General features: G+C 45.7%; 1 protein-coding gene across 2 annotated transcripts in view; it reads left to right on the forward strand.

Annotated features, from left to right (window-relative positions):
* Positions 1–25,518, forward strand: part of LOC139233019 (Kv channel-interacting protein 4) — a 259,879-nt gene that overhangs the window by 228,064 nt on the left and 6,297 nt on the right. For both annotated transcript variants that reach the window (XM_070863529.1, XM_070863536.1), the window contains exons 4-5: positions 9,316–9,386; positions 16,121–16,228. In XM_070863529.1, coding sequence (XP_070719630.1) covers positions 9,316–9,386; positions 16,121–16,228 — 179 coding nt within the window. The remainder of the gene's footprint in view (positions 1–9,315; positions 9,387–16,120; positions 16,229–25,518) is intronic.

The following is a 25,518-nucleotide window of genomic DNA, read 5'->3' on the forward strand; positions in this document are numbered from 1 at the left end:
TTTCTGCGGCCGCAACCGAGACTCCAGGATGGTATGTTGCCTCCCTGGTGCAAGGGTCAAGGATGTCTCGGAGCGGGTGCAGGACATTCTAAAAAGGGAGGGAGAACAGCCAGTTGTCGTGGTGCACGTTGGTACCAACGACATAGGTAAATAAAGGGATGAGGTCCTACGAAATGAATTTAAGGAGCTCGGAGCTAAATTAAAAAGTAGGACCTCAAAAGTAGTAATCTCTGGATTGCTACCAGTGCCACGTGCTAGTCAGAGTAGGAATCGCAGGATAGCTCAGATGAATATGTGGCTTGAGCAATGGTGCAGCAGGGAGGGATTCAAATTCCTGTGGCATTGGAACCGGTTCTGGGGGAGGTGGGACCAGTACAATCCGGACGGTCTGCACCTGGGCAGAATCGGAACCAATGTCCTCGGGGGAGTGTTTGCAAGTGCTGTTGGGGAGGAGTTAAACTAATATGACAGGGGGATGGGAACCAATGCAGGGAGACAGAGGGAAACAAAAAGGAGGCAAAAGCAAAAGACAGAAAGGAGATGAGGAAAAGTGGAGGGCAGAGAAACCCAAGGCAAAGAACAAAAAGGGCCATTGTACAGCAAAATTCTAAAAGGACAGAGGGTGCTAAAAAAACAAGCCTTAAGGCTTTGTGTCTTAATGCAAGGAGTATCCGCAATAAGGTGGATGAATTAACTGTGCAAATAGATGTTAACAAATATGATGTGATTGGGATTACGGAGACGTGGCTCCAGGATGATCAGGGCTGGGAACTCAACATCCAGGGGTATTCAACATTCAGGAAGGATAGAATAAAAGGAAAAGGAGGTGGGGTAGCATTGCTGGTTAAGGAGGAGATTAAGGCAATAGTTAGGAAGGACATTAGCTTGGATGATGTGGAATCTATATGGGTAGAGCTGCAGAACACCAAAGGGCAAAAAACGTTAGTGGGAGTTGTGTACAGACCTCCAAACAGTAGTAGTGATGTTGGGGAGGGCATCAAACATGAAATTAGGGGTGCGTGCAATAAAGGTGCAGCAGTTATAATGAGTGACTTTAATATGCACATAGATTGGGCTAACCAAACTGGAAGCAATACGGAGGAGGAGGATTTCCTGGAGTGCATAAGGGATGGTTTTCTAGACCAATATGTCGAGGAACCAACTAGGGGGGAGGCCATCTTAGACTGGGTGTTATGTAATGAGAGAGGATTAATTAGCAATCTCGTTGTGCGAGGCCCCTTGGGGAAGAGTGACCATAATATGGTGGAATTCTGCATTGGGATGGAGAATGAAACAGTTAATTCAGAGACCATGGTCCAGAACTTAAAGAAGGCTAACTTTGAAGGTATGAGGCGTGAATTGGCTGGGATGGATTGGCGAATGATACTTAAGGGGTTGACTGTGGATGGGCAATGGCAGACATTTAGAGACCGCATGGATGAACTACAACAATTGTACATTCCTGTCTGGCATAAAAATAAAAAAAGGGAAGGTGGCTCAACCGTGGCTATCAAGGGAAATCAGGGATAGTATTAAAGCCAAGGAAGTGGCATACAAATTGGCCAGAAATAGCAGCGAACCTGGGGACTGGGAGAAATTTAGAACTCAGCAGAGGAGGACAAAGGGTTTGATTAGGGCACGGAAAATGGAGTATGAGAAGAAGCTTGCAGGGAACATTAAGACAGATTGCAAAAGTTTCCATAGATATGTAAAGAGAAAAAGGTTAGTAAAGACAAACGTAGGTCCCCTGCAGTCAGAATCAGGGGAAGTCATAACGGGGAACAAAGAAATGGCAGACCAATTGAACAAGTACTTTGGTTCGGTATTCACGAAGGAGGACACAAACAACCTTCCGGATATAAAAGGGGTCGGGGGGTCTAGTAAGGAGGAGGAACTGAGGGAAATCCTTATTAGCCGGGAAATTATGTTGGGGAAATTGATGGGATTGAAGGCCGATAAATCCCCAGGGCCTGATGGACTGCATCCCAGAGTCCTTAAGGAGGTGGCCTTGGAAATAGTGGATGCATTGACAGTCATTTTCCAACATTCCATTGACTCTGGATCAGTTCCTATGGAGTGGAGGGTAGCCAATGTAACCCCACTTTTTAAAAAAGGAGGGAGAGAGAAAACAGGGAATTATAGACCGGTCAGCCTGACATCGGTAGTGGGTAAAATGATGGAATCAATTATTAAGGATGTCATAGCAGTGCATTTGGAAAGAGGTGACATGATAGGTCCAAGTCAGCATGGATTTGTGAAAGGGAAATCATGCTTGACAAATCTTCTGAAATTTTTTGAGGATGTTTCCAGTAGAGTGGACAAGGGAGAACCAGTTGATGTGGTATATTTGGACTTTCAGAAGGCGTTCGACAAGGTCCCACACAAGAGATTGATGTGCAAAGTTAGAGCACATGGGATTGGGGGTAGTGTACTGACATGGATTGAGAACTGGTTGTCAGACAGGAAGCAAAGAGTAGGAGTAAATGGGTACTTTTCAGAATGGCAGGCAGTGACTAGTGGGGTACCGCAAGGTTCTGTGCTGGGGCCCCAGCTGTTTACACTGTACATTAATGATTTAGATGAGGGGATTAAATGTAGTATCTCCAAATTTGCAGATGACACTAAGTTGGGTGGCAGTGTGAGCTGCGAGGAGGATGCTGTGAGGCTGCAGAGCGACTTGGATAGGTTAGGTGAGTGGGCAAATGCATGGCAGATGAAGTATAATGTGGATAAATGTGAGGTTATCCACTTTGGTGGTAAAAACAGAGAGACAGACTATTATCTGAATGGTGACAGATTAGGAAAAGGGGAGGTGCAAAGAGACCTGGGTGTCATGGTACATCAGTCATTGAAGGTTGGCATGCAGGTGCAGCAGGCGGTTAAGAAAGCAAATGGCATGTTGGCCTTCATAGCAAGGGGATTTGAGTACAGGGGCAGGGAGGTGTTGCTGCAGTTGTACAAGGCATTGGTGAGGCCACACCTGGAGTATTGTGTACAGTTTTGGTCTCCTAACCTGAGGAAGGACATTCTTGCTATTGAGGGAGTGCAGCGAAGGTTCACCAGACTGATTCCCGGGATGGCGGGACTGACCTATCAAGAAAGACTGGATCAACTGGGCTTGTATTCACTGGAGTTCAGAAGAATGAGAGGGGACCTCATAGAAACGTTTAAAATTCTGACGGGGTTAGACAGGTTAGATGCAGGAAGAATGTTCCCAATGTTGGGGAAGTCCAGAACCAGAGGTCAGTCTAAGGATAAGGGGTAAGCCATTTAGGACCGAGATGCGGAGGAACTTCTTCACCCAGAGAGTGGTGAACCTGTGGAATTCTCTACCACAGAAAGTTGTTGAGGCCAATTCACTAAATATATTCAAAAAGGAGTTAGATGAGGTCCTTACTACTGGGGGTATCAAGGGGTATGGCGAGAAAGCAGGAATGGGGTACTGAAGTTGAATGTTCAGCCATGAACTCATTGAATGGCGGTGCAGGCTAGAAGGGCCGAATGGCCTACTCCTGCACCTATTTTCTATGTTTCTATGTTTCTAATTCGACATCCTGTGCCAGGAAAACACATTTCGAGTGTTTCAACCTGAGCCCCACGCAATCCAACCGACTAAGAACCTCCTCTCAAATTCTTCAGATGCTCCATGATGTCCTGACCTGTAACCAATATGTCATCCTTGAAGACCACTGTGCAAGGAACTGACTTTAGCAGGCTCTCCATGTTCCGCTGAAAGATCACTGCGGCCGACCGAATCCCGAACGGGCACCGGTTGTAGATAAACAGACCTTTGTGCGTGTTAATGCAGGTGAGGCCTTTCAAAGACTCCTCCAGCTCCTGCGTCACGTAGACCGAGATCAGGTCCAGCTTGGTGAATGTCTTCCCCGCAGCCAGGGTCGCGAATAGGTCGTCTGCCTTGGGTAGCGGGTACTGGTCCTGCAGCGAAAAACGGTTAACCGTTACTTTATAGTCCCCGCAAATCCTAACCATACTATCCTCCTTGAGTACCTGGACAATCAAATTGGCCCAGTCGTTGAATTCCACCGGCGCGATGATGCCTTCACGTTGCAGCCTGTCCAGTTCGATTTCCACTTTTTCACGCATCATGTACGGTACCGCCCGAGCCTTGTGGTGGATGGGTCGGGTACCGGGTACCGGGAACCAAATGGATCTGCACTCTCGCCCCCGAGAAAATTCCAATGCCTGGCTCAAATAACGAAGGGAATTTGCTTAGAACCTGGGTACATGCGGTGTCGTCGACGGACGAGAGCGCTCGGATGTCGTCCCAGTTCCAGCAGATTTTCCCCAGCCAGCTCATGCCAAACAACGTGGGGCCATCCCCTAGCACAATCCACAATGGGAGTTCGTGTACTGCTTCATCATAGGAGATCTTGACTTCAGCACTGCCAATTACAGGGATTAGTTCCTTTGTATAAGTCCTTAGTTTAGTGTGAATGGGGCTGAGCTTGGGCCCGTGTGCCTTCTTTCCCCACAGCCTGTCGAAGGCCGTTTTACATAAGAACATAACATAAGAACATAAGAACAGGGTTTGCAGGTGTCGTTGGAGGTGTCGCATTGTTCTGCAGCCATTGCACGCATCGTGCTTAAAGCAGCATTGATGGGGCTGATGATCACCCCCGCAGCACCAGCAAGGTGTTAACTGCCTCACATTAACAGATGATGGCGGACTCTGGGTCAATTGAGGTCGGGCCACATAGCCGGCGTGTATGTTCTGCCCTGTACATTTCTGCTCAAAACCGTTGTTACTTTATGCACAGTACTGGCCGAAACTTCTTTGTTCTGCAAAATCTGCTTGGTATTGTCGCTGGTGACATAAATGCCTGGGCTTTTGTTATGGCTTTACTCAGATTCGGAGTTTCTACAGTCAACAGTTTGCGAAGGATTGTCTCATGTCTGATGCCCAGTACAAAAAAGTCACTGAGCATTTGTTCTAGGAATCCCTCAAACTCACAATGTCCTGCAAGGCGCCTTAGTTCGGCGACATGGCTCGCCACTTCCTGGCCCTCCGATCGTTGACATGTACATAACAGGTGGAGTCAGGAACAAGGCAATAAACTGCAGGCCTTTGGCACTGAGAAGTCTACAAAATGCAGTGTAAATGGATAGCATAAGGGAGATACTGCCCCCTGATGGAAACAAAAAGAGGAAACATCCACAATGTCCTTTGTAAGGGAGTGGCTCCCACACCCATCAACCCCGATCCTGACCTCAGCCCCCCTCTAACCTCCAGCTGAAGCCCACATCCATCAGGATTGGCGGATTTATGCCTATGCTTCAAGCCCGCCGGGCTCCAATTTTACACTGGGCCACCTATCGGCCAAGGGCACAAGAAGAGTAGTCATTCTAAATTTTTCTGTATGGGGGCAAAGAGCTGACATTAATATTTCGTGCTATCAAAATTCAAATTTGCAGGATGTAAAATGTGTCACCTGGAAACTGGAGAAAATGAGTTCTTCTGAAAGTTAAACTAATTCATAGAAATAAACGAGGACAGCAAAAAAGCTAATATACCTAATATCACTGGAGATAGGCTCTCACTCACTCCTACAATTACACTGGATGGGTTGTAGCTACAAATACAGTTGGGAATTCTTCATGTGCAGAATAAGGTTTGTACACTCTATGCTGACATTATCCCATGACTGCTTTGACCTGTTTAAATCATATTTTCTATATTTAAAAGAAATAATTTCCCTTTGCTTTTACTTGCTAAAGGGTTAAGAGCATGAGAATGGATCAATTGACTGATACTCTGTTATCGAGGCAATCCAAACACAATTCCATTGCTTTTACAATGTTGTTTAGTTTTAAAAGAGAAAGCTGCTTTTACACAACTGTTTACAAAAGATATGGGAAAATAAGCATTTAATGCAGGTTGCATCTTGAAATCCGGAAATACTTAGTGATAGAGCTGACAGATAGCTCCACGAGAAATTATTTTGATATGTTTTTCAATAAACGGGACTGTTTAGACATAAGTCTTCAGAAGTTTGATGCTTCACTATAAATATATTTTACACATGATGATGAAGAATTCGCAGCTGAGAGAACAGAATGAAGCTCCAAAATAAACGTGTAGATTTAAAAGGGGATGTTTCAAAGGGTTAAGAGGAGGGTTGTACTGGGGCTGTGGTGGGTTCCTGAATATTCTTATAAAGCGAGAGGCAACTTGGGAAAGTTCCAGACATGGAGAAACAGAATGAAAGAATTTCTTCTCGGACAGAACAGCATGTATGGCCTAACTTTGGGCTCTATTTTCCTCTTTGCCGACTTTTGGCGCCCAGGAGGATGTACGGCCGATTTTTTTGTCCCATTTGCGCTGAAAAATAAAATTGAGACTTTCGCCAAAGAATTATTTAAATTTGGCACAGTGCTCTCTGGAGTTAGTCTGGGGGGGCGGAGCTTCAAGTTGGTGCTAAAAACTCTCTGGGCATGCTCGAGAAGCTGAAGTTGCCAGGGCAACCAGAGACGCTAAAGCAAGTTGAAGCCCACTCCTATCTTTGATTCATAATGACATTCACACTGAGGGATTAGCGATTGTAAGGCAACTTTACCAAGACATAGAAATCATTAGCACTTGATCACTGTACCCCAAAATGATAGATTACCTGCTCATTTCTAAACCATACAGTCCAGCATTTAAAAAGTGAAATCTGCTGAACCCGCTGCAATCCAGGGCCCACCAAGAACCTCTCCCCCTGCTGAACCCGCTGCAATCCCGGGCCCACCAAGGACCTCTCCCCATCCCCCGCTGGACCCGCTGCAATCCCGGGCCCACCAAGGACCTCTCCCCCTGCTGAACCCGCTGCAATCCCAGGCCCACCAAGGACCTCTTCCCATCCCCCGCTGGACCCGCGACCACCCGACCACCGTTTCTCCCTGGTGGACCCGCTGCAATCCCAGGCCCACCAAGGACCTCTCCCCCGCTGGACCCGCTGCAATCCCAGGCCCACCAAGGACCTCTCCCCCGCTGGACCCGCTGCAATCCCAGGCCCACCAAGGACCTCTTCCCATCCCCCGCTGGACCCGCGACCACCCGACCACCGTTTCTCCCTGGTGGACCCGCTGCAATCCCAGGCCCACCAAGGACCTCTCCCCCGCTGGACCCGCTGCAATCCCAGGCCCACCAAGGACCTCTCCCCCACTGGACCCGCTGCAATCCCAGGCCCACCAAGGACCTCTCCCCTGCTGGACCCGCTGCAATCCCAGGCCCACCATGGACCTCTCCCCCTGCTGGACCCGCTGTAATTCCCGGCCAATTGGCGCTTCCACTCCTGAACTTCAACTCGCAGGGGGAGCGGTGGGGGGGGTGGGTGGGCATTCGGCCTGGGATTGCAGTGGGTCCAGCGGGGGGGGGGGGGGGGGAAACAGTCCCATGCCTGGGATTACAGTGGGGGAAGCAGTCCTTTTGGCCCGGAAATCTTCTTCCCTTGCTCCAAAAAGAGTTCCCTGTGAAAAATGAGGTATTTTATTGTGTATCCTTATTGACTCGCTCCTGTCCTCTTGTGCACCACGCCGATTCCCTCAGTTAACATACGTTTTTTTTTTCGGGGCTTTTGGGCAGTGTGCGTCACGCTAAAAAAAATCATGGACGGTCAAAATCGATTAAGTCCACAGAAACAGCGCCCGATCCCGTTTTGACTCATGTCTGCGCCAAAAAATTTTAAACTGGTGCACATAGTTGGCGCCAGTGTCCAAATGTTGGCGAAAGTTGGAAAGTTCACACCAAAAAATGTTTCGACACCAAAATTGGCACAATCGTGGTGAAAATAGAGCTCTTTGTGAGGTAAGCTGCAAATTGCAGACAAGTGTCATGTGATCACATGTCATGTTCAGACATTATATGATCTTTTGTCACATGATCAAACCTCCAGGTCATATGTCCAATCTGAATTGGTCACCTTAGGCACAAGTGTTGGGAGTCCCCATCTTCAGTCCAACTCCCTCTGACACAGGTGTCTAAGTAACAGTCAGACAGAGTTTCCACCCTTTACGTAAATTCTCAGACTGGTGCAACCCTTAAGGAATTTCAGCCCCCATTATGATATTTAACAACTAGATTAGCTGCACACTACTTAAAATTCTTCAGATATTACCCAAAACTTTAGAACAGACTTGTTGTGTTCGCAACGCATGTAACTAACACAGATGCGGCAGTCGCTAATTGATGGACAATTCATTATTTTGTTAGCACGATAAACATAATAATGTCTTATCAACTCAAGAAAATAATTATTTTTTGGTTAACAGCTCTTGACAACATTTAATAGTGATAATGAAAATATCAGTGACCAAAAATGTGATGAGTTAGAACGTCTATTTACTTTGCAACATGAAATTGAAAATAAGTAGGACTAGACAGTCAGGGTCCTGTTTGTTTTTAATTTCTCTTTTGTTATTTAGGTTTGAAATTGTTTCAATTCACTTTGATATCAAACCTGATGAAAGAAAATTCATCACAATTGGAAGTTTTACAGCACATGATGGGGCTGAAATTGCCTGCTTTTTTAAGAACCGTTATCGCGTCAAAGAGGCAGCAACGGTGCGGAAAGCACTCACTACTCAGTCGGCGCGGGGGGGGCTGATATTTTCTAAATTGCCCTCTTTTATTTTTGCAGCGGTGTACGGGACCGCCCCAGCCGTCTTCCCGCCCCGTTGGGCACGTGCCGACCTCTTACCGAATGGCGGCGACCCTCTTTCCACCCGGCGTTGGAAATTGCCCCACGGGAAATTGCCCTGCGCAAGCGGATCAGCCGACCATCGGTACCCCGACAACTTTCCCTGACAGGAAACTTCTTGTGGCTGGGGGCGGCATATCCGCCCTTAAATGGGAGGTCGCTCTGCTGAAGACGCCATTTTATTTTAATTGTCAGCCGACTCCGAAGTGGGCCCATCAATGGCAGCCAAGGATTTGGCCGGGCCACCAACAGGCTTGGGTGCCAGGCTGCTGGCCCGGCCAAAACTCTCCCTGTTAGCCCAGTTGGTGCCACTAAAGTGGCTGCAGAGCTCCCAGCAGTCCTCCCCTTTAATGGAAAGGGAGGGATGTTGTGACTTGTCAGCGCCACACAGCGCGTGCGCGTCACGTTGATGATTCGGAGCAGCGGTCGACCCGACCCAACCGCACTTCCGCCCTGCAGCACCACACCGTCATATTGCTCTACTCTCTGTCCCATGGCTTGGGGCGGAGAAAGAAATTAAAAAACGGTAAGTGCGCCCCGTTTGGGACGGAGGGCAATTTTGGCCCCGATATGTTTTAATGGAATTATTGAGAAAGTTACTTTTTTTCCATTCCAGATGCATCCACATATGCACACTTTCTGTTTAATGCGTTCGACACAGACCACAATGGTTCAGTGAGTTTTGAGGTGAGTGTCATTTTTTTTATATTATTTACTGAATCTGAGCATTGTGCATATATTTAGCCAGTCCCAATATTTGAAATCCTTGCTGAGAGGATCTCAGAATTACCACCTGAGCCATGTGCAAATTGGCATAGGGACAAACAGACTAGATGGTGAAATGCTTGGCTGAAGGAGTGGTGTGGGGATGAGGAGGAGGGGAGGTGTGGTGGGAGGGTGGGAGGTTGGCGAGGGGGGTAGTAGGGGATGGGGAGGGAGCCAGGTGGGGAGGGAGAGGGTGGAGAGGTTGCAGAGGGGGGTAGTAGGGGATAGGGAAGGGAGAGGGATTGGTGGGGGATTGGGGAGGGTTACAACTGTCAATTTCCCACCCACATTCAAAATGAAAATCAACTTCAACACAGTCCTGAACTGCTTCCTGCTACTCACCATTGCATTCCAATCTTGTTAATTTCCTGTTTTAGAAGCACTGTTCTTACTCATTAGTAATTCACTTCATGGTGTGCTGTCTGCTCAATGAGGACACTACAGCAATCTCTTTGCCTTTGAGTCTACCTCTTGACCTCAGGCACTGGGACAGAACATAGTGGACTAGTAAGAAAGCAGTGTGTGTGGGCGTAAGGTGCATTGTGAATATTCATCCTTGTCATGGAAGGAATAGCAGTGAGGAATGCTTCTAGCATTTTTTCAGGGCGTGCATAGATTCTCATGACTTCACTTACCTTCGCCAAACTGAGGTAAATAAACTGTTCCCAGCACTGGGTAGCAATGCGTTCAGTGGTGGAGTTGGCACTGATTGCCTGAGCCACCTCTTTCCATGTTTGCTTGTACCAAGCTCTTATGGGACATCCTGCCTTGGGTGCTGACAAGCTGTTCTCTCTTTGCCCTTATCTCTGCCAACAGAATGTCCACGGAACCATCCAAGAATCTGACAACTTGGTGCTGTTCATTTTTAAGTCTTACCAAATTTGGGAGTAACAATTCACGTCCGCCTGAAACGGGGTGCACTTTCTGTTTTTTAAAGTTTTTTTCCGCTGCAATGCCGTCGATATTCGGCACTTGGATGTTTTTCTTTGCTCGGGGTGGATATAGTCGCAGCTGAGCACCAGAAGTGCCCTTGCAGCGGGTCGGCTGCCCTAATCAGTCATCAGCGCCACACGAATGATGTCAGCGCGTCGCTGATGACATCAGCGCGACAATGACGTGTCACAATATCTCTCCCCTTCAGTTAAAGGGGATGGCCGTTGCGAGCTCTGCATATTTTTAAGTTAGGTCCACTGGGCCACCAGGGAGGGCCAGCGGCCTGGCACCCAAGAGTGAGTGTCAGGCTGACTGTTGGCAGCCCGGCTGAACACGGGGCCATATTTGTCCAGCCGATTGGGAAGTCGACCGGCAAAAAAAAACATGCCGGCTGCAGCAGTGTGCACTAAGGAGGACACAAACAACCTTCCGGATATAAAAGGGGTCAGAGGGTCTAGTAAGGAGGAGGAACTGAGGGTAATCCTTATTAGTCGGGAAATTGTGTTAGGGAAATTGATGGGATTGAAGACCGATAAATCCCCAGGGCCTGATGGACTGCATCCCAGAGTACTTAAGGAGGTGGCCTTGGAAATAGCGGATGCATTGACAGTCATTTTCCAACATTCCATTGACTCTGGATCAGTTCCTATGGAGTGGAGGGCAGCCAATGTAACCCCACTTTTAAAAAAAAAAAGGAGGGAGAGAGAAAACAGGGAATTATAGACCGGTCAGCCTAACATCGGTAGTGGGTAAAATGATGGAATCAATTATTAAGGATGTCACAGCAGTGCATTTGGAAAGAGGTGACATGATAGGTCCAAGTCAGCATGGATTTGTGAAAGGGAAATCATGCTTGACAAATCTTCTGGAATTTTTTGAGAATGTTTCCAGTAAAGTGGACAAGGGAGAACCAGTTGATGTGGTATATTTGGACTTTCAGAAGGCTTTCGACAAGGTCCCACACAAGAGATTAATGTGCAAAGTTAAAGCACATGGGATTGGGGGTAGTGTGCTGACATGGATTGAGAACTGGTTGTCAGACAGGAAGCAAAGAGTCGGAGTAAATGGGTACTTTTCAGAATGGCAGGCAGTGACTAGTGAGGTACCGCAAGGTTCTGTGCTGGGGCCCCAGCTGTTTACATTGTACATTAATGATTTAGACGAGGGCATTAAATGTAGTATCTCCAAATTTGCGGATGACACGAAGTTGGGTGGCAATGTGAGCTGCGAGGAGGATGCTATGAGGCTGCAGAGCGACTTGGATAGGTTAGGTGAATGGGCAAATGCATGGCAGATGAAGTATAATGTGGATAAATGTGAGGTTATCCACTTTGGTGGTAAAAACAGAGAGACAGACTATTATCTGAATGGTGACAGATTAAGAAAAGGGGAGGTGCAACGAGACCTGGGTGTCATGGTACATCAGTCATTGAAGGTTGGCATGCAGGTACAGCAGGCGGTTAAGAAAGCAAATGGCATGTTGGCCTTCATAGCGAGGGGATTTGAGTACAGGGGCAGGGAGGTGTTGCTACAGTTGTACAGGGCCTTGGTGAGGCCACACCTGGAGTATTGTGTACAGTTTTGGTCTCCTAACCTGAGGAAAGACATTCTTGCTATTGAGGGAGTGCAGTGAAGGTTCACCAGACTGATTCCCGGGATGGCGGGACTGACCTATCAAGAAAGACTGGATCAACTGGGCTTGTATTCACTGGAGTTCAGAAGAATGAGAGGGGACCTCACAGAAACGTTTAAAATTCTGACGGGTTTAGACAGGTTAGATGCAGGAAGAATGTTCCCAATGTTGGGGAAGTCCAGAACCAGGGGTCACAGTCTAAGGATAAGGGGTAAGCCATTTAGGACCGAGATGAGGAGAAACTTCTTCACCCAGAGAGTGGTGAACCTGTGGAATTCTCTACCACAGAAAGGTATTGGGGCCAAGTCACTAAATATATTCAAAAAGGAGTTAGATGAAGTCCTTACTACTAGGGGAATCAAGGGGTATGGCGAGAAAGCAGGAATGGGGTACTGAAGTTGCATGTTCAGCCATGAACTCATTGAATGGCAGTTCAGGCTAGAAGGGCCGAATGGCCTACTCCTGCACCTATTTTCTATGTTTCTATATTTGCCCTTGACAGAGAAAGCTGTCGGGGGCCCCGCGCGGCGGTTCTATGATTTTTCCAGCTAAATTTCACGGGGGGTGCCATGGAGGTGCAGGGCAATTCCGCAAAAGGAATATTTCCCACGGGGCAATTTCGGGAAGGGGTCACTGCCGGTTGGTAAGGGGTTGGGGCGTGCACGCCACGCGGGAAAACGCCCCTACACCGCTCCGCTGCTGATGAAGGCCCATTTCTAAAATGGCGGCCCCTCCGCGGAGAGTCGGTGGCCATTCCACACCGCCCCGTGGCAGCCACTTATTGGGAGCTGCAATTTCTGCCCCTTGGTGTACTCCTGGACTTTAAATAGCTGCAACCTTTTAAGTGCTGCAGCAACACTGCATTTCCCTCTGTCCCATTGGCAGTAAGTCACTCGGGTGTGGGAAAACAGCAGAAACCCCACCTTGCGTATCAACTGATGCCCAGCCCAGAAAATTGCTGTGGGGTTCTGGTGATACCACATGAATGGGCGAAACTTCAGTTTCCAGCAGGTAAAGGAAAATAATCTATCAGGTGATAGTGGATTTTACTGACTAGATTTTTTTAATTCTGAGAGGAATGGATAGGATAGGTACAAGCACATTGCTTAATTTGGTTTGTGAATGCTGCACTTGCCAGCATAAGTGCTAACTTAACAAGCTTTAAGCAAGACTTAATGTTAACCTTGTGTCAATTAAACACCTTTAAACAACAGCTAGATGAAGATCTGGTCAGTTGCAGGATGGAAGGTTATAATGATAAATCCAGGTAGGCATAATCAAGATCTGAATGGAGCATAGCTTCTGAGCTTCTGAAACCACCGAAATACCATGACAAGGTAGGCAACTGGTCTGGGATGTATAATATTAGATAGTTATCCTGACACTTTGCTTGGTTTACCCTTGAGGAGGTGGACTGTAATTTGTCAGAATCTTTGCTCAGGAGATTAAATGGTTTGAGTAAGCTCCATAATAGAATAGATTATAAATGGTCTATGGAAGGATCAAGTTTCATAGTCGTACCATTTTTCATATGTTCTTACAATGAAGATTATCATTTATGTAGCATTTTATCGCATCTCTGAGAAATGTCTCAAAGTGCTTAACATGCAATAAATTACTTTGAAGTGCAATGACTGCTATCCCAACAATCACAGTGCCATTTTGTGCACAAGATCTCACAAACAGAAATAACATGAATGAGCTGTTAATATGATTTTGATGGTATTGGTGGAACAGTGGCACTGAATCTTTACTGTCCACTTGAACCACAGGTACAAGGAAAGGGAACTTGGTGTAACATCTTTAGTATAAAGAGTTTCTGTAGTTTATTAACAGTATTATCATATGATATGCACAGTATTATTTTGCATGTTATATTGTTTATATATTTCTACTGGTAGATCTCCCATGGCATTGCTCACAGTCATAGATTTTGCTATTTTAAAACAAGTGTGGAACAAGTCCACTTATTAACGGTGAATGATTAAGTCAAATTTAATTCTTATTAAATGGCATTCTGGTGCTTTGGGGATTGAATTCCACAACAACCCATTATTCTGTGAGAAGTGTTTGTATTCTATAGACACAAGTCAACTCCTGTGGTATTGCACACAGAGAGCCAAGACTATGTTCAATCAAGGAGGGATAGAGGGTGAAAAATAATGGTAAGAGAGATTCAAAGGCCAGCAGAGGTTGATAGAGCAGGTTTGGAGGCAAAAGGAGGTAGCTGCACTGTTGGAAGCAGTGACACAATAACTTTAAGGAGCAGGGAGGGGGAGGAGATGGAGGAGAGAATGGGCAGAGGATAGGAGAGAGAGCGGAAAGAGAATGGGGAAATAGAATAAGATTAAAGACAGAGAGAGAAGATGGGGAAATATTAACAAAATTAACTAAAGCTGTTAAGTTAATATATTGACATCAGCAATATTAATTAAATAATGATCCAGGCTTTAGTCAACAAAATTAAATACAGATCAGGGCTATTCTGGGAAAATATAATTAAATAATGATGAATGCTTTCCTGGAGAAATTTATTAAAAATTGGAGTAATCGAGAGACTGATCTGCGGAAACGGGAAGATGCAGCATAACTGGCTTCTGCCTCTGGTCACCACAGAGCTGAGGGGTGGGGGACGAGATGTGGATGACTATGGGGGGCACCCAGAGAGTAACAGTGCACAGTACTGTCAGTCCAATGATGCCAACATGCAGGCTCGCAGACTGACATGCTGACTAACCGACTGGCTGACAAGCAATCAAACAAGGACAGCTAAGCAGCCAGAGGGAGTAGGTGGGATGGCCAGGGTAGCCATTTAATAAAGGACACCTTTATTTGTACTGTAAAAATGGTCCCCTTGGAGGATAAGCCATACCCTGAAGTTTCTGTGGAATGTGTAATTGGAACCGCCCAGCCCAAGTTCTCACTAACTTCGCAACTTGTAACTCAATCCACTTTGACTTCCCGAAACCACAGAGAATAGATCTCCCCAGGAGCCACCAAGTTCCAGCCGAAGTCCCTCGCCCCCTAGTGCAAGTGCATGACCCCCCCCCCCCGCCCTCCCCATAGATGGGGCATTGTGTGCGAATTGTTGACAGGTTTATTGGGTATGAAGTGAATAGTGTCAGTGTCGTGACTTCTGGATTGGAAGAATCTCTCTCCACTCCCGATTCCCCCTGTGTCTCTCTCCTTCCTAACCCCTCCCCACCCACCCCATGTCTCTCTCTCTCTTCATCACCCCCTCATCCCCACCCCCCCCCCAGCTCTCATATCCCCCAGTCTCTCTCCCTCCCACAAGCTTTTTCCCCCCCTCCCCCCAAGCTCTCTCGCTGCCCCCGCCTCCACCAAAGCTCTCTCTCTCCCCCAGGCTCTCTCTCTCTCCCCCCCCGCCAACCACCGTGGCTCAGCAGCTTGCGGCTCAGCTCTCCCTCACCCCCCTCCGCCTCTCTCCCTCCCTCATCTCTCCCCCCCCCCCCACACCGCCTCTCTCCCCCAGTCACTCGGAGTCTCGGGGAATGAGGTCCGACTGATTGCAGGGTCCTATTTGTGGTCCGGGGCCGCATTTCGGTTTGGGTGGGAGGTATCGGGGGTGGAGTCTCGATGGGACGCATGCGCAGAAGGACAGAAAACATATAGTAGAAAGAGTCAATCTCTTTCAGAAAAGCTGGGGGGATAGTACAGCAACAGTGAGCAATCCTGCTGCTAAAGCGAAGGATCTGGCAAGCAAAATGGGCCCCAAGAATGAAACCCACAATAGTCGACAAAAACTAAAGGAAATATGCAAAAAGATGGATTTCTGACGGCCCCGAGGTAAGTACAATGGAATTGCCTTTACTTAACTTTAGCAAGCTGTCTGCCATTCTCTGGGAAATGCACTGCTACAATGCCACCCTGTGGTGAATATTCATCACTGCAGTTAGAATTGACAAAGAGCTTGAGCACGATTGATTGACGATAATGTTTGATGGTGCAATGTACTCTCACAGAGACTCCTACAAATACAATACCATTAGAATGTTGAAATCACTCACAGTTTTTAATATATAATAGATAGGTTGAACATTTCTGAACTCCTAATTCTTTGTCATTTCAGGATTTTGTTATGGGTCTCTCTGTTTTACTTCGTGGAACAATACAGGATAAACTTAAATGGGCTTTCAATTTATATGACATAAATAAGGATGGATATGTAACTAAGGAGGTAAAATATTCAATTCACTTTCCTTACAGAGAATTTATATGTGTGAAAAAAGAGTTTCTTGGCACACTGGCAGTAACACATAATGAATTGGATTCCCACCTTCTCTTGTGTTTAATAATGTGTGGAGATTCTCCAGAATGTTTTGACTCACTGCCTTGATTCTTTCTCAGCTTTGAATGAGATTCAATAAGACTGATGGAAACCATTTAATACATAAAATCTTCTACTCTGTACAATTGTTGTACCTCCAGCAAAGTGTATGATGAATAAACAGATGACCTTTATACCACACTTTAAGCAGATCACAATGGAGAATATTACCATCAAATCTAAGTTCCAGAGAAGATTTGTATTACCCTCATTCACTAAACCTGTTACTTTGGTAATTACTTTGGCTTTTCTAAGGTGTTTCTATAATTGAGTAAATGGTCCAATGTCTCCTTGCTCCTACTTTAAGGCGGCATAGTATCTTTACTGTGAGTATCGGCAATGGCCTCTAATTCGAATGAATACCCCACTCACAGGTAACTGTATGGATGGAAAATGATACTGCTCGAACCAGTGAAACATTAAAGCTAAATCCTAATTGATGCATAACCAGCTTGCCAAGAAAATGTTCTGCTTATGTTTGGTGTTTGGATCACGGTTTCTGTAAACTGCTGCTAAAACAACCAACTTAAAAATCTTCGTGCCATACTCATGTAACTGCTCAGTTAGTAGTGGATAAGACTGCTTCATCTCAGGGTGATACCACATCTGACTACCCTGCCCTTTCAAATGACAGTACATGTGCCAGATAGCAGGCAGTATCAGACAGCCACATACAACAGTGGATGTGGCAGAGTCAGTTACAAGGCCTTCACATGATCCAGCACAAGGAGGCAGAGGGCCATATCCATCCCAAAATGTTCCCACCAAGATCCAGCAGTCAATCATCTCTAGGCCCTCCTCCTCCATCAGTCCACTTTAGGAACTTACTGCTGCTGCCCAGGAACATATTCTACCATTCCCCTAACAGTATCTGAGCTTGGCAGAGGCAGTGGCAGCAAGGTGCGAGATCATCCTCAAACCCAGACCCTGTCCTTGCTGACATTTACCTGTGGTGGGAAGGAAAAGGGTGGGCATGTGGGGAGGTCAGAAGTAGACCTCACCAACCAATTATGCCCTGTTTTCCTCTACTATCCCACCCAATTTCAGGCACAAAATTGGAGAAAGTCTGTGAGACATTCATAAGACTCCATTCGATTTGTCCAGGTTTTTCTCTATACCCAGCACTAACAAGATCAAATTCATGAGACATCTATCTTTGTCACAGTTGCCTCTTGCAGCATTCTGTTCCTTTGCTATCTAATATACAAAAAAAAGTCAACTGCAATGATGAAAGCATTAATATATGTTTGTGGCTTCCTGGAGGCATTTTATTTCAATCAATAGAAAGGTTAATGTACCAGGGAGAAAGTTCAATTGATAGCTGATGTCATTGTTACAGACTTCCTTTCTATATTAATTAACTTTGGATCAACATAAATTGTAGTACTGGATTTTATAATGTTCAGAATACTTTAGCTTCAAATATATTAAGGAAATTAGGAATGACCCATGTTCAGTAACTTCTGTTTCATTGGAAAGGTATATGCAACTTAAATTAGAAAGTACTAAATAAAATTAAGATCAAAAGAAACAAAGTAAGTTAGAAGAAATCTGATCACCGAGTTATTAGAATATGGAATGTTTTACCATAAATGGCCACTAAAGCAGAGGCTGTGGGTGAGACCTTCAGAGAGCCTGTGTTGATGGCAGAGCTTTGCAAGCAGTGGATGTTACAAGTTTTACAAAGTATTTACAGCACAGTAACGTTCAGCCTGACAGGCCCATGCCTGTGTTTATGCTCCATATGAGCCTCCTCCAACCCTTCTTCATCTAACCCTATCAACCTATCCTTCTATTCCTTTCTCCCTCGTGTGTTCATTTAGCTTCTTCTTAAATACATCTATGCTAGTCAGCACAACTACTCCTTGTGGTAGCGGGATCCATACTCTAACAACTCTCTGGGTAAAGAAGTTTGTCCTGAATTCCCTATTGGATTTATGAATGACTATCTTATATTGATGTAAATGGTGATCACCGGTCCCAGCACTGGTCCTTGTGGAACACCACTTCCCACCATTTGTCATGGTTGTCTCAGGAAAGTTGCAGTTGTACAGCTCACAATTTTCTGATAATCTGTCCATTGTATAAAAGCCCTCATCGATGGTGCAGGGTCTCAAAAAATGTTGCCCTATAATTTAAAAGGGAATTAGATTAGTATTTGAAAAGGAAGAATACAAAAGTATGTGGAGAAAGGACGGATAAATGGAATTCAAGTAGATTGATCGATTTTAAAGAGCTAACGCAGGGAACTGGGGAAATTTAATGCAGAAAACTGCAAAGTGATACATTTTGATAGGAAAATGAGGAGAGGCAATATAAACTAAAGGGTACAATTCTAAAGGGGAGTGCAGGAACAGTGAGGGAATATGTGCACAAATCGTTGAAGGTGGCAGGGCAGATTGAGAAAGCAGTTAAAAAAAGCTTATGGGATCCTGGGCTTCATAAATAGAGGCATAGAATACATAGAAACATAGAAATTTACAGCACAGAAGGAGGCCATTTCGGCTCATCGTGTCCACGCTGGCCAACAAAGAGCCACACGGCCCTTGGTCAGCAGCCCTAAAGGTTACATATAAACCTATGAACAATGACGGAAAGGCAAAGAGCACCCAGCCCAACCAGTCCACTTCACACAACTGCGACACACCTTATACTGAAACATACTACACTCCACCCCAACCAGAACCGTGTGATCTCCTGGGAGAGGCAAAAACCAGATAAAACCCAGCCAATTTTGGGAGAAAAAATCTGGGAAAATTCCTCTCTAACCCATCCAGGCGATCGAAACTAGTTCAGGAGATTACCCTGGCCAAATTCAATTCCCTTACCATTATATCTGCGCCGTCCAACAAAAGGTCATCTAGTCTAATCCCAATTACCAGCTCTAGGTCCGTAACCCTGCAGGTTACTGCACTTCAAGTGCCCATCCAACCATCTCTTAAAAGTGGTGAGGGTTTCTGCATCCACCACTCTTCCAGGCAGCGAGTTCCAGATCCCCACAACCCTCTGCGTAAAGAAACCCCCCCACCCTCAAATCGCCTCTAAACCTTCCACCAACCACCTTAAAACTATGCCCCCTCATAATAGACTCTTCCACCAATGGAAATAGGCCCTTACTATCCACTAAGTCCAGGCACCTCAATATTTTGTACACCTCAATGAGGTTTCCTCTCAACGTCCTCTGTTCCAATGAGAATAACCCAGCCGATCCAATCTGTCTTCATAACTAAGATTTTCCATTCCAGGCAGCATCCTAGTAAATCTCATCTGCACCCTCTCTAGTGCAATCACATCCTTCCTATAGTACAGCGACCAGAACTATACGCAGTACTCCAGCTGTGGCCTAACCAAAATATTATACAATTTAAGCATAACCTCCCTGCTCTTATATTCTATGCCTCGGCCAATAAAGGCAAACATTCCGTATGCCTTCTTAACCACCTTATCCACCTGGCCTGCTACTTTCATGGATCTGTGGACAAGCACTCCAAGGTCCCATTATTCATCTATACTATTAAGTGGCCTACCGCTTAATGTGTATACCCTTTCCTTATTAGCCCTCTCAAAGTGCATCACCTCACACTTCTCTGAATTAAATTCCATTTGCCACTGTTCTGCCCACTTGACCAGTAGATTGATATCCTCCTGCAGCCCATGACTTTCCTCTTCATTATCAACCACACAGCCAATTTTAGTGTCGTCTGCAAACTTCCTAATCATACTCCCTAGATTCAAATCTAAAACATTGATATCTACCACAAAAAGCAAGGGACCCAGTACTGAGCCCTGCGGAACCCCACTGGAAACATCCTTCCCGTCACAAAAACATCCATCAATCATTACCCTTTGTTTCCTACCTCCAAGCCAATTTTGGATCCAACTTGCCCTGGATCCCATGGGCTTTAACCTTCATGACCAGTCTACCATGTGGGACCTTATCAAAAGCCTTGCTAAAGTCCATATACACTACATCGTACGCACTAGCCTCATTGACCTCTTGGTTACCTCCTCAAAAAATTCAAACAGGTTAGTCAAACACAATCTTCTCTTACCAAATCTGTGCTGACTGTCCCTAATTAATCCTTGCCTTTCCAAATGCAGATTTATCCTGTCTTTCAGGATTTTTTCCAATAATTTTCCCACCACTGAGGTTAGGCTGACAGGCCTTAATTACCCGGCCTATCCCTTTCTCCCTTCTTAAATAAGGGTACCACATTAGCAGTCCTCCAATCCTCCAGCACCATGTCCAGATCCAAGAAGGACTGGAAAATGATGGTCAAGGCCTCTGCTATTTCTTCTTTTACTTCGTTTAACAGCTTGGGTTGCATTTCATCCGGGCCTGGGGACTTATCTACTTTCAAAGCTGCTAAACCCCTTAATACTTCCTCTCTCGCTATATTTATTTCTTCCAGTATATCACACTCCTCCTCAATCTGCATTGCCCTTTTCCTTTGTGAAAACAGATGCAAAGTATTCGTTAAGAATCTTACCAACCTCTTCCGCCTCCACACAAAGATTACCCTCATGGTCTCTCATTGGCCCTACACTTTCTTTAGTTACCCTCTTACTCTTAATATATTTATAGAACTTAATCTTTCTTAATTTTACTAGCTAAGAATTTCTCATGCTCTCTCTTAGCATTCCTAATATCCTTTTTAATTTTGCCTCTTAACTTTCTATATTCCTCTAAAGATTCTATAGTATTTAGCCTTTGGTCTTAATCCTCCCCTGTAAGTCCCTAGACATCCAGGGGGCTCTAGAATTATTTTTCCCAGCCTTCTTCTTTAAGAGCACATGTTTGGCCTGAGCCTTCCGTATCTCCTCCTTAAATGCCTCTCACTGTTCCGACACTGATTTACCCACAAGTAGCTGTTTCCATTATGGCCAAATCACTTCTTAACTTAGCAAAATTAGCTTTTCCCCAATTCGAAACTTTTATTCCAGGCCTATCCTTATCCTTATCCGTAGCCAACTTGAATCTGACTGAATTATGGTCACTGGCACCCAAGTGCTCTCCCACTGATACCCCCTCAACCTGCCCAGCTTCATTCCCCAACTAAATCCAAGACCGCTCCCTCTCATGTTGGGCTTGCTACATACTGACTAAAAAAGTTCTCTTGAATGCATTTCAAGAATTCCACACCCTCTATACCCTTCACACTAAATTTATCCCAATCAATATTTGGATAGTTATAATCCATGACTATTACTACCCTATGGTTTTTGGACCTCACAGCAATTTGCCTACATATTTGCTCCTCTATCTCCCTCCCACTGTTTGGGGGTCTATAATACTCACCCAGCAGTGTGATCGCCCCTTTTTTATTTTTCAATTCTACCCATATGGCCTCATTTGATGATCCTTCTAACCTATCATCCCTCCTCACCGCTGTAATAGTTTCTTTAATCAGTACCGTGACTGCCCCCCCCCCTTTTTTGCACCCCCTCTCTATCTTGTCTAAAAATCCTGTAGCCAGGAATATTGATCTGCTAAATCTGCCCCTCTTTCAGCCATGTTTCATTAATGGTTATAATGTCATACTCCCAAGTGTTTACCTGTGCCCTTAGCTCATCCGTCTTATTCACTATACACCTTGCATTAAAGTATTTACCATTCAGCACAGGAAGACCGCCTTGCTTACTACTTACTAAGCCTTGTTTCCTCTGTCTTACAGATTCGCTTTCTAGATTCTTGCTATCCAATTTCTGCTTTACTTCCTTCCCTTTTGAATTAGTTCTCAGGTTCCCATCCCCCTGCCAAGTTAGTTTAAACTCTCCCCAATAGCACTAGCAAAACTCCCCGCGAGGATATTGATTCTGGCACTGTTGAGGTGTCACCCATCCGGTTTGTACAGGTCCCATCTCCCCCAGAAACGGTCCCAAGAACTTAAAGCCCTCCCTCCTACACCAACTTTCCAGCCACGTGTTCATCCTCTCTATCCTTCTATTCTTATACTCATTAGCACATGGCACCGGTAGTAACCCGGAGATTACTACCTTTGAGGTCCTACCCTTTAATTTTCTTCCTAGCTCCCTGAATTCTTCCTGTATGACCTCATCCCTCATTTTACCTATGTCGTTGGTCCCAATATGGGCCATGACCTCTAGCTGTTTACCCTCCCCCCCAGAACGCTCTGCGTCCACTCTGTGACATCCTTGACCCTGGCACCAGGGAGGCACCAAACTATTTGGGCATCACGTCTATGGCCGCAGAAATGCCTATCTGTTCCCCTAACTATAGAATCCCCTATAACTAGGACTTGTTTATTCATCGTCACTCCCCTCTGTGCAGCTGAGCCACCCGTGATGCCTTGGAATTGCCTCTGGCTGCACTCCCCAGAGGCACCATTGTCCTTACCGATACTCAGAAGTGAAACGCAGAGCTCGAGTAGTTGAAGCTGGAGACACCTCCTGTACACATGGTTGTCTAGGCTGCGCGAAGTGTCCAGGACTTCCCACATGCCGCAGGATGTGCACTCCACGGGGCTGAGCTGCACTGCCATCCCTTTAGAAACATAGAAACATAGAAAATAGGTGCAGGAGTAGGTCATTCAGCCCTTCGTGCCTGCGCCACCATTCAGTGAGTTCATGGCTGAACATGCAACTTCAGTACCCCATTCCTGCTTTCTCGCCATACCCCTTGATACCCCGAGTAGTAAGGACTACATCTAACTCCTTTTTGAATATATTTAGTGAATTGGCTTCAACAGCTTTCTGTGGTAGAGAATTCCACAGGTTCACCACTCCCTGGGTGAAGAAGTTTCTCCTCATCTCGGTCCTAAATGGCTTACCCCTTATCCTTAGACTGTGACCCCTGGTTCTGGACTTCCCCAACATTGGGAACATTCTTCCTGCATCTAAACTGTCTAAACCTGTCAGAATTTTAAACTTTTCTATGAGGTCCCCTCTCATTCTTCTGAACTCCAGTGAATACAAGCCCAGTTGATCCAGTCTTTCTTGATATGTCTGTCCCGCCATCCCGGGAATCAGTCTGGTGAACCTTCGCTGCACTCCCTCAATAGCAAGAATGTCCTTCCTCAAGTTAGGAGACCAAAACTGTACAAAATACTCCAGGTGTGGCCTCACCAAGGCCCTGTACAACTGTAGCAACACCTCCCTGCCCCTGTACTCAAATCCCCTCGCTATGAAGGCCAACATGCCATTTGCTTTCTTAGCCGCCTGCTGTACCTGCATTTCAACCTTCAAATACTGATGTACCGTAACACCCAGGTCTCGTTGCACCTCCCCTTTTCCTAATCTGTCACCAATCAGATAATTGTCTGTCTCTCTGTTTTTACCACCAAAGTGGATAACCTCACATTTATCCACATTATACTTCATCTGCCATGCATTTGCCCACTCACCTAACCTATCCAAGTCACTCTGCAGCCTCATAGCATCCTCCTCGCAGCTCACACTGCCACCCAACTTAGTGTCATCCGCAAATTTGGAGATACTACATTTAATGCCCTCGTCTAAATCATTAATGTACAGTGTAAACAGCTGGGGCCCCAGCACAGAACCTTGCGGTACCCCACTAGTCACTGCCTGCCATTCTGAAAAGTACCCATTTACTTCTACTCTTTGCTTCCTGTCTGCCAACCAGTTCTCAATCCACGTCAGCACACTACCCCCAATCCCATGTGCTTTAACTTTGCACATTAATCTCTAGTGTGGGACCTTATCGAAGTTAGACTTGTCTAGTTGAAAATCTAATTAAAAAGAAATAGAGAAAAAGAGAGATATTTACCAACTCACCTCATCGACCTCTTTGGCCTCTTGAACTCACCGACCTCTCTGGCCTCCCGACCTCTCGGACTCCGAACTCCCGACCTCCGAGGTCTCTGAACTCTCGGCCTCCCAACTCCCGGCCTCCGTGGCCTCCGAACTCCCGACCTCACAGGGCCTACCGACTTGCCGAACTCCCGACCTCAAGACTCACCGATATCCCGACTCACTCGCCGAACTCCCGACTCACCCGCCGACCTCCTGACAAAAGCAAGGAACTTATGACGAACCTTTAGAAAACACTGGTTCGGTCTCAAATGGAGTATTGTGTCCAATTCTGGGCACCACACTTTAGGAACAATGTGAAGGCCTTAGAGAGGGTGCAGAAAAGATTTGCGAGAATGATTCCAGGGATGAGAGACTTCAGTTATGTGGATAGACTGAAGAAACTGGGGTTGTTCTCCTTAGAGCAGAGAAGGTTGAGAGGAGACTTGATAGAGGTGTTCAAAATCATGAGGGATTTGGACAGAGTAGACAGAGAGAAACTGATCCCATTGGCAGAAGGGTCGAGAACCAGAGGACAGCAGCTGTAAGGTGATTGGCAAAAGAACCAAAGGTGACATGAGGAAAAACCTTTTTACGTAGTGAGTGGTTAGGATCTGGAATACACTGCTTGAAAGGGTGGTGGAGGCAGATTCAATCATGGCTTTCAAAAGGGAATTGGATAAGTACCTGAAGGAAAAAAAATGCAGGGCTACAGGGATAGGGTGGGGGAGTGGGAGTAGCTGAAGTGCTCTTACAGAGAGCTGGCATGGGCCTCCTTCTGTGCTGTAACTATTTTGTGATTCTAGCTAACACTGGCATAGGTATATGGGCTAAATTACCTAATTCTGTGTTGTAACTTCTGTGATTCTATAAATGTTGGAAATTGGAAATGAAAATGGAACATACAGAAATTGCAGAGTAGGATGGCCAGAATCTGTAACAGTTAAAGTTTTAGCTGAGTAATTAAAGTTTTGGGTGAGATCCTTGATCAGCTCTTATTAAAGGTCACAGTGAAAAAATTGACAATTAAGGTAGGTGTTCTATCAGGGTTAAATACCATTCAGAAAGGGGAAGGCTAGTGGAACGTAAATGATTAAGTAAACACTTAGGGCAATATTTGAGCTTTGGGTGGAAAGCTTTGCAAATCTCTAAATATTACACTTTGGTTAATTTGGACGAACCAAAGTGCCCTAATGTCAAAAGATGATAAGAGACCACTGATAATGTAAACAAGGACAGTTCAACAAAAAACATAGGAAATGGCTTAGTGTTTGAAACTTTATAACTAGAAAAGAACACTTGATCCTCACCAGCTAGGAGGAGTACATCTTTAGAGATGAGTAGTATCTGCTGAACAATTTCCTCAA

Source organism: Pristiophorus japonicus, chromosome 2 (assembly GCF_044704955.1).
Source record: "Pristiophorus japonicus isolate sPriJap1 chromosome 2, sPriJap1.hap1, whole genome shotgun sequence".
Taxonomy (NCBI): Eukaryota; Metazoa; Chordata; class Chondrichthyes; family Pristiophoridae; genus Pristiophorus; species Pristiophorus japonicus.